Source organism: Sitophilus oryzae, unplaced genomic scaffold (assembly GCF_002938485.1).
Source record: "Sitophilus oryzae breed Bouriz unplaced genomic scaffold, Soryzae_2.0 scaffold_2008_pilon_pilon, whole genome shotgun sequence".
In the NCBI taxonomy this organism is placed as follows: Eukaryota; Metazoa; Arthropoda; class Insecta; order Coleoptera; family Curculionidae; genus Sitophilus; species Sitophilus oryzae.
This window is the reverse complement of record NW_022146734.1, coordinates 3102507-3111841: the sequence shown is the minus strand read 5'-3', so window position 1 is coordinate 3111841 and position 9335 is coordinate 3102507. Positions and strand designations below refer to the sequence as shown.

General features: G+C 28.6%; 2 protein-coding genes across 2 annotated transcripts; both read right to left on the bottom strand.

Moving 5' to 3' along the window:
* Positions 1 to 723: 723 nt before the first annotated feature.
* LOC115884010 (uncharacterized protein C6orf136 homolog) lies at positions 724 to 2425 on the bottom strand. The gene is made up of 6 exons (XM_030902445.1): positions 2194 to 2425; positions 1849 to 2024; positions 1588 to 1791; positions 1312 to 1533; positions 1182 to 1251; positions 724 to 1129 (listed from the first exon to the last, which is right to left on the bottom strand). Exons 1-6 carry the CDS (start codon positions 2296 to 2298, stop codon positions 1010 to 1012), a joined length of 897 nt encoding a protein of 298 aa, XP_030758305.1. The 5' UTR covers positions 2299 to 2425; the 3' UTR covers positions 724 to 1009.
* A 212-nt stretch (positions 2426 to 2637) lies between these two features.
* On the bottom strand, positions 2638 to 3631 carry LOC115884011. Its single transcript, XM_030902447.1, has 3 exons — positions 3250 to 3631; positions 2945 to 3192; positions 2638 to 2805 (listed from the first exon to the last, which is right to left on the bottom strand). The coding sequence occupies exons 1-3, from the start codon at positions 3478 to 3480 to the stop codon at positions 2655 to 2657; spliced, it is 630 nt and encodes a 209-aa protein (XP_030758307.1). The 5' UTR covers positions 3481 to 3631; the 3' UTR covers positions 2638 to 2654.
* Between the last annotated feature and the right edge of the window lie 5704 nt (positions 3632 to 9335).

Below are 9335 nucleotides of genomic sequence, written 5' to 3'. Positions count from 1 at the left end.
ATATTAAATTTAAAAATCTTGTATTTTTATAATACTCACTTCTCAGTTCGATTTAAAATATTCCTGTATTCCCACAACTTATATATTTACAAAACTGGAACATGACTTTAAACGCAGATAATTATTTTATTCTCCATCTAACTTTAATAGCTCCATCTTCACGATGCTGAGTGATTTTTAATATTTCAAATTTAACATAAGCAGATCCAAATATAATTTTATCTAATATTAATATCTCCTATCATTCTAAGCCAAGCTACTTGTCTAACAAAACTCATTAAACCTCTATAACAAAAATATTTCTCATATACTACTTACAACAATAATTAATTTAGACATATCTCATGTGTTCTTCAAAATTGCCCCACGTTTGAACATTTAAAAACTGGAGCCAAGCATTTATTGTTTTACTGGTTGCCTGCATATTAAAAATAAGAAGAAAGGAAGAAACAGTATTTTTTAAAAAACTTTCTCATGCTTGCTGACATGTACTAATAACGTTTTTCTTTGCATTTTTGCTATGTATTTACTTTGAATCACCTATACACAGCTTGGAAAAAATATTACTTAGAAAAAAAAGTATTTATTTTTATTTTTTCTTTACAGATAGACTTACTTTAACTACTTACATTATAGATACCAGATACCAGACCAAAAAAAAACAGCAGTTCAATCTACTATTATATGAGTTATTGAGGAAAATGAATAAAAAATACACAAAAATAACGAGCATTGTTTTATTAAACATTTACAAGGGTCTTAAATCTGTTTTACACATAAAATAAATTATATAATCACATTTTTCTTTGAAAAACAGCTTTACAATAATTACCTACTCACATACAACTGTAGATTCTTCAAAAATGATCAGCAAAAAACGAATATATTTATTACTGACTATAAAATCAGTATTTTCTATACCCTGTTCATATGATACTTTTGCCGCTTGATTTTTGAAGAAACTGACTCAATAAAAAATATCGAAATGCCTTGTAATAGTATGGAAATCTCACATAAAGAAACTCATTCCTGGATATTGTGGAATAATACCTAAAACACAAGCTAATTTTGCCGCACCTAATCCTGAAGGTGGAGTGGTAGATGTGATTGAATCTGAGTCAGGCATCATCTGAAAAATTGCTGTCTTTAAAAAAAGTATTGAAGATATATTTTTATTTTACTTTATCGGCCACATGTTTTACAACCAAACCATCAGCATTTACATAAAAAGTTGAAAATCCATCATACCAGCTAAAATAATACATAAAATACCATGTTAATTTGAAAAAACTTGTATTTTTATATACCCACTTCTCAGTTCGATTTAAAATATTCTTGTATTCCCACACCTTATATTTCCAAAACTGGAACATTACTTGAAACGCAGATAATCCTTTTATTCTCCATCTAACTTTAACAGTCCCATCTTCAGGATGCTGAGTGATTTTTAATATCTCAAATTTAACATAAGCAAACCTAATGTGTCCTATCAGTCTAAGCAAAGCTACTTGTCTAACATAATTCATTAAACCTCTATAACAAAAAAATATATCTGATAAACTACAACAATAATTAATTTAGACATACTCCGTCCTAATGTTTCTTATGTGATCTTCAAAAATTATGTTTTTATCATAGATATTGTAGTCCAAAGTTTCGACAAAGAGGTTAGGTAAATTTTTTGCTAATACTTGGTAAACTTTTTCTAATTTTTCTGGAGCAGGCCTACCCTGAGGAGTAGAGTCTGTAGGTGCACTGGCTTTAATAGTATTTGTGCTTTGCTCTGTACATCTAAAAACATATATTACCCATAAAAATCCAGTAGAAAATATAGTAAAATATGATTACTTTAAGCAAGTTGAATCAAAGGACGATTTCTCAAAATATAATGGCCGATACACAAAAGATTTTGTTACAATATCTGTCACCAACTCCCTATTGTCTATCCATTCTTTATGTTCTCCTGAATCTGTATGTGTGACTTGTAGAGGCTTATATTGAGGTTGAATTGTTGTTCTTGAATACTAGGTCAAAAAATAATTACACCATATGACTTAAAGGTTAGGATATTTTATAATTGGTTAATACATAATGTTGGCTTTGATATAATTAAAAGTAAACAAGCTAATATCTTATAAATATTCCTTTGAAGATAGGCTTAAACACATAATATTTAAACAAAACTGTAGTCACCTGTTCGCATTGGTTAGTCAGAAACTTTTGCTGAATGTGAGGAAACGGTTTTGTAATACTTAAATATCCTGAAATCTTATGAAAGTATCTTAATGTAACTGCCATTTTCAAACACCTTCGGAAGGAATTAATAATAATTTATCTTAATAAGTTAGAGTGAAACTCGCATAACAAATTACAAAACTTTTACATATTTTCACAATGACAGAACGTGACATTTGACATTTTATAACCACTTGTAATTTTTTTCTGTTCAGTGGTTAATAATTTTTAAAATTAACTAATGTCTTAACTAAAATATATTAGTATATATTTTGCACTAAATTTCCTATCAATTTAAAAACTCGATTGAAAAGTTTTAAAATCGATTATTTGAGTATTAAAATCAGTTTTGAATTGGTGTATGTGTAGTTGCATACATAGTTAAGCTATTAAAACACAATATTCCTTGTAATAGATTATTAGTTTTTATTATTGGATATTGTATTAATTAAATTGTTATTTTCAGAAACAGCATTTGAAATAGAATTATTATGACCCTCGCACCCATTATGTAAAGACACAAGTAAAGGGTAGCTTGAATGAAGCGCTTTAAATCCATTCTCTTGTACCCTAAAAAAATATTTTAATTAGTTTTAAGGCTTATCTTATACCACAAACCACAAACTACTTCACAAATGGGTTGATAATTTTTATGAATATTTTAGAAAAGATATTTTTTATTCGAAAATTATTAATATAAAGAATTTACTTGGATAACATTTTTCTGGCTGCCTGTTTCTTGGCACTTCTCTTCGAATATCCATATCCAACCGATACCAGGCCATTAAAGAAACATTTTACTTCAAACTGACTGTTGTGGTCTCTTTCGTCTCTATAGCTATATCTAGGATAATCATATTTATTTCGACAAGCTTGCCTAGTTAGTCTTCCTATATAGTTCATAAAAGACATCGAAGAGTCTGCTTTTTCAAGGGATAATGTACCAATGTCAGGAAGCTATAAAAACGAACAAGTTCTCTACTAAGAAAAAGTTTAATAAAAAAACAATTTTACCTCTTCGCTAGTATCCAGATCGATTTCGAATAGAGGCAAAATATTCTTTACGGCGTCTTCTTTAGCCTCTTCCTTGGACTGCCCTATTCCATGGGCAGTTTGGCCCCCAGCTTCTACAAAACACAAGTAAAACCGAGTATCACCTTGAATTTCCTTAAAGTCGTAAATTGCCGGAGGGTGGCTCTCTGATGTCAGATGTCTGTTTAAAACACATAGTGGATTCAAATTCATTCTTTAAAAATGTTTTTATTATAATTTTTAAGCTATTTCCCAAAAATAATATAGATGCAAATCTAGCAGTTTGTTTAAACAGCTCTTGTAGCTGTTTTGTACTTTACTCAGTAGGTACTATCTTACTGTAAACTGTTAAATTGACTGACTATATCATTAATCCGTTTCAAGTCACAAAAAATATAAAGTAGGAAAAAAAGCTATAAAAATTCCAATATCTATTAGTTCAAACTTTATTGAGTATAAAAAAAAAATATGCACTCAATATTCTACTAATTTATATTCGGTTTATATAGTCCTAAGTCTTATTATCCTTGTTTTTGTTTTTATTGTACCTACTTAAATGATTTTAAAAAACGCGCAAAAATAAAAAACTTTAAAAAATAGCGCCCTCAATGAGAAAAACTTTAACTACCGTTGGGTATGTTTGGTTGCATAAAACGTTTTCGAATTTAAAACTGGCAATATTTCTCTTTTAACAACGGAAATTAATTTAATTTGAGATTGCCGACAATAAAAGTATAATTTAATATAATAAATATTAGGTATGTCATAATTTTTAAATAATTTAAATCGCATATTAATCAGCAAGATCTTTGATCAGTAATGTCGAGGGTTCGACGCTCTTCATTTGTTTAAAACATCGGCCATTTTTTTTCTTAAAACGACGCTGTTTCGAATTTCGTTCATAAATTTTTCGTTTTATTTCTAGTTTTTCGATAAATAAAAGATAAGTTTGAGTAAGAAAGGATAGATTGTGTAGATCTTTTGACCTAGTTTTTTAATTTCGGATCGCTGAAAAGTCGACATTTTCATAATTTTTTGTTTTTGCGAGTGCTATCTGCCAGAGTAGAGCATAGGACAAGCCTTTTCAGTTTTGTCGAATGATTTATTTGTTTTGCAAAGCATAGGAAAGTAAAACCTGAGTTGCGATGCCTTCAGGGAATTATTCCAGATTATTCTTCCGAATTTTATCTTGAAGAGTCGCGATCGGTTCGCCCTGATGTACGCGCGTTATATCGGGAGTGTAAAAACTAAGTAAATCCACGGAAATTAACTAATAGGAGAACAATCAGCAGTGTCATCTTTGTAGGGACTACATTGATGAATTAAGATGCTAGAGGGTTTATTTTATATGAATTAAATTCTACTCTACATATTATAATAAAATGTACCTATTTCTTTTCAGGATTTTTCAAGTTATAAAAACCAGCATAGTCAACACTAATGGTAAGTGGATTTTAGATATTGCATGATGTTTTTATTCCGGTGTTCTTAATATTATGTTTTTATTCAGGTTGTTTTTAGTTAAAATTTTAAAGTTTAAATTAATTTGTACACTAAATTTTATTTTGTGTTCCTGTACTGATCTTATACAGGGTACAGTTGGGTTATTGTAAATAGTAAATAGTTTAATCTTGGGTACTTTAGCTCTCACTTTATTAGTTAAGTATAATAATGGTATAATATTTGTATCTTACTGGATTTTTTCTTCTGATAATGTTTGATGAATATGGTCGAAGATCTATTTATCATAAATTTTTCTTAAGTTTACTTGTGTCCACTAAAGGTCCATTGCATGTCCATTGTCCATACTTCATTTCCTCCATCATCCCTCCATACATGATCCATACCATAGACAAACTAACAAAAGCAAGACGCGTCAACGCCATGGTACAAAGAATACAAGGTATGATCGATAGCGGCTCCAATTTCGTTCAGTTCGCGCATACCACCTGTGACGTCACCAGGAAAATAATGAATAAATAAAAAATAAAGAAAGTTGACAGGAGATCTGCATTTTTTGGGGTTATGGTTAAGAATTGTTTATTTTTAAGACTTTTTAGTTCGTTTAATTTAATAATTACTAAAACCAGCAGTTCCAAAAATATATTTAAAAATAATAATTATCTATTAACATGGATTTGGACGATAGGTAAGAATACTGAATTTATTTCTATATTCGGTATAAAATTGTTTATTAGGTTTTTAGTTTGCGATGTTTATGGTAAATAATTTTCATTTTCATTGCCTCTGAATTCACATGAGGACAGAGTTGAGGATATCTATGGAAAAGTAACCACAAGAGGAATTGTTACATCATTTAAAAAATATTGGGAAGTTTATTGTTTCCCATCGAAAAGTAGAAAATGCCAATGCAGATGAACGTATTGTAATTGTGATAGAAGTAATTCTAAGGGTGAAGTTTATTATAATTAGTGGAAGTAATACCAAGGGTGAAGTTTATTATAATTAGTGACCTCTGCTTCTTTTTATATGTAGAAGTTTCTGGTTTTGAGAATAAATCGGTTGAACGACACCCAAAATTTAAAGGAAGTGTTTGCATACCCAGAATATGCCCATCAAGGATTATATAGCTCAAATTTCCTTTAATGGTAGGCAATTATTCAATGCAAATTAACTTTTTCAGTGACTGAAATATAAAAAATAAATAGTTTACAATATGGTATATCACTAAAAATATATTACTTTTAGGTACAATTAGAGCCCGATACATTTCAAAAAGTAGAATATTATTTTATATTAAATGAGGTATTGTACTAACAATCAATTTATATTAATAACGGAGATTAAAAAATAACAGAATAAATAGTTCTTTTTTTCATACTACAAAAATAAACTATAGAATACAACAGTATTCAAAAAAATAAATAAAAAGTTATGTCCCGGCCGAGATTCGAACTCCGGTCTCTCGCTTCCTAGCCCGACTCCTTACGCACTGCTCCACAGTAACTTGCTTAGCGATAATTCAATGACGGTATATAAACAAAAAAACATGTTTATAACAATATCTTGACGATTTGAACTGGCGCGCGGAGCGTGTTGACCAATAGCGCCTGTTATCACCTGTGACGTAGCGACCAACCTGCGCAATATCATACCTTGTATTCTTTGTACCATGCGTCAACGCTGTACTGCAAAACGGTAACAAGTTTGATAAGAGTTTATTACCGCGCTTGCGTCAACTGGCCTTTTAGACGAGGCAATGCCTTCTATTAAAAGATCAGCCTGCGGGCGAGATTTATGACGTCACGCTAGTTAGATATAACGGATTAATAAATATGTTGTAGAATACATGGAAAACATAATTATTCCTCAGATTTTTGGTTTGTATTTTAAAAATGATATAGTTTAAATGAAATATACATAATATACAGTTAATAACTACAACATATATACCTATTTATAGTAATAAATACTTTGGCAAATAAACTATGAACCATACATATGCAGCAAATGTTTTACAATGTACAAATAATGTATAGGTACATAAGATAATGGGTAAAATGTAAATATATTTTTTAAATTTTGGGGTTTGAAAATCGATCTAATTTAACAAAAACATTGAATATCTACTAATAGTGATGTATTATTATTTGCATTCACAAAATTTATATGTATATTTTGCAAGTATCAATGTTCGAAAAATTATATTTACAAATAATACAATATTATCTAAAAAAAAGCGTCAGCGATGGCTATGAAATGAAGATCGCTGGCATTTTATATGTTAAATTATTCTAAATTTTTGATTTTCTTGGGATTTTTTAGGTTCGGGAAAACGCTGATTAATTTTCATTTGGGTTTCATTTTTTTTATTTGGTTTAAAAAAACGTTTCTAACTATAGCCTTCACAGTGTTGTGTCATATGAAAAATAGTGTCGAATATAATCCAAAAAATTACATATACAATATAATTCACACCTCATAATGTTTACTGCAATTAATAAACTAATATAAACTTATCAAAAGATGACCACATATTTTTTAAAATTATTATTCTTAACACTAAAATTATCTACATTGACTATGGAGTACGCAGTAAACATTATGTGCGTGGTGTGCATATTTTATATGCAATTTTGGATTATATTCGACACTATTTTTTCATATGACACAACAATGATGGAGGCTATAATGTTAGCCGAACCGTTTTTTTTTTTTAAACCAAATAAAAATAATGAAAAAACCAAATGAAAAATCAATCAGCGTTTTTCCTGAACCTAAATTCCAAGAAAATCAAAAAAATTTAGAATATTTAGAATCAAGGTTCAAGAATATCAAATTTTCCAAGATTGTAAAATTCTAGTTAATTATTTTATGTGTACAGTTATTTAGGGAATGTCATCGATGTTCATTTCCAAGCCAACTAGACGCCGATTTTTTTTCGATGATACGGTATAATTCTTACGTAAAATGTAAATAACATTAGACCAATTAAAACAAAGAAATATGAATTTCTTAGTATTTTTAGTAACACCTTTATTCTTAAAACTTAATTTTGTATTATGCAAATATACCAATTTTATTGTTATTTTATTCATATTGTATTCAGCCATCACTTAAATATTTGATATTAATTTGGTATTATAAATAATCAATACTATTCATTAAAAGTTACTGAACAAATATATGTTATGCTTAACATACATTATATATTATCAAACAAAAACACATTCTTCTCTTTTAAACTGTATCAGTCTTGTCTTTACAAAAATCTTTTTTTAAAATTTGAACTCAAAATAATAATCTTTTTCATGATCTCTAATACACATATTCTTTATTTTTCCCTAGATCATAATACCTACTTACGTGTTTGAATCTATCGAAGCTGAACCAGCAACACTTGGAGTGGAGATTCCACAATATGAATAAAATAAACATAATTGTCCAGTTTTCATTAATACCATCATGGGAGAATATTATTTTTAAATTTATTAAAGATATTTTCAATAAAATTCTCTTGATTTATAACTCGTACCCACTTTTCTTGCTCTTCCGGACACTTTAGGCTGCCTAGTATAATAACTATCCTTAGTAACCATCCTTTCCACCAGGAACACAACAAAGATGAGGCATAGCACCAATAACACACTCCACTTAAGCTTTATTGATGAATTGTTAGAGTCTTAAAAACACACACAAAAATCACGATAAGTAAAAATGTATGGGCACTTTTAGGTTAAATCACTTGCACAACGTGTAATTTTTAAAATTTCTATTTTTTGTGCGAAACCGAGAGTGACCATATATCTGGTAGTAGTTTATGTCACTTCAACACCAAAAATAATTAGTTTTTTGCACTACAATAATAAATAATACCAAAAATCAAAGAGTTAAAACCAAAAATCAACCGACAAAATATGAAACGGAATCTAACCCAATATCTAAGTATGTACAGCTGATGAAGTAAACAAAAGTCCGCCCGTAGGCTGATCTTTTAATAGAAGGCATTGGACGAGGACGGTTTACTTATGGATTGTGTATTTTGTAGTAGCCTTTTAGACAAGGATGTTTAATTAAAAAGCGTTTATTAAAATCAAATAAATTTATTTCCATCGGTAAAATAAACAATAATTTCTGGACATAACAGATATAAAAACAAAAGTTAAATAAACGAAAACGTATTCCTCTTATTAAAATAACAAAAAAAATGATAAAAAAACAACAGTTATGGTAAACGAAATAAAAGCATTATTCTTCAAAAGGTACAAAAAAATAATTATGTATATTATAATATTAATAATAGAAACAACAAGAAACATCTTAAAATATACAACTTTTTCAAATATAAAACAAAAACATAAACTTCACATTTTCACAAGAATTTGCAAAATATTAACATTTCGAGTCTATTATAAAATATAAAGCACGAAAATTCAAATCATAAAAAGATTAAAAAGATAAAGATTCTTATAACTTACAGTCAATTTGTAGGACCTTCGTTTTGTCTACGTTAGCGATGTAATCACAATAATATGTATAATCACAGTAATTATTATTTTCTTCATAAATGTAAAATGTATTAAATTATTTGTTTTCGTTTTGTACGC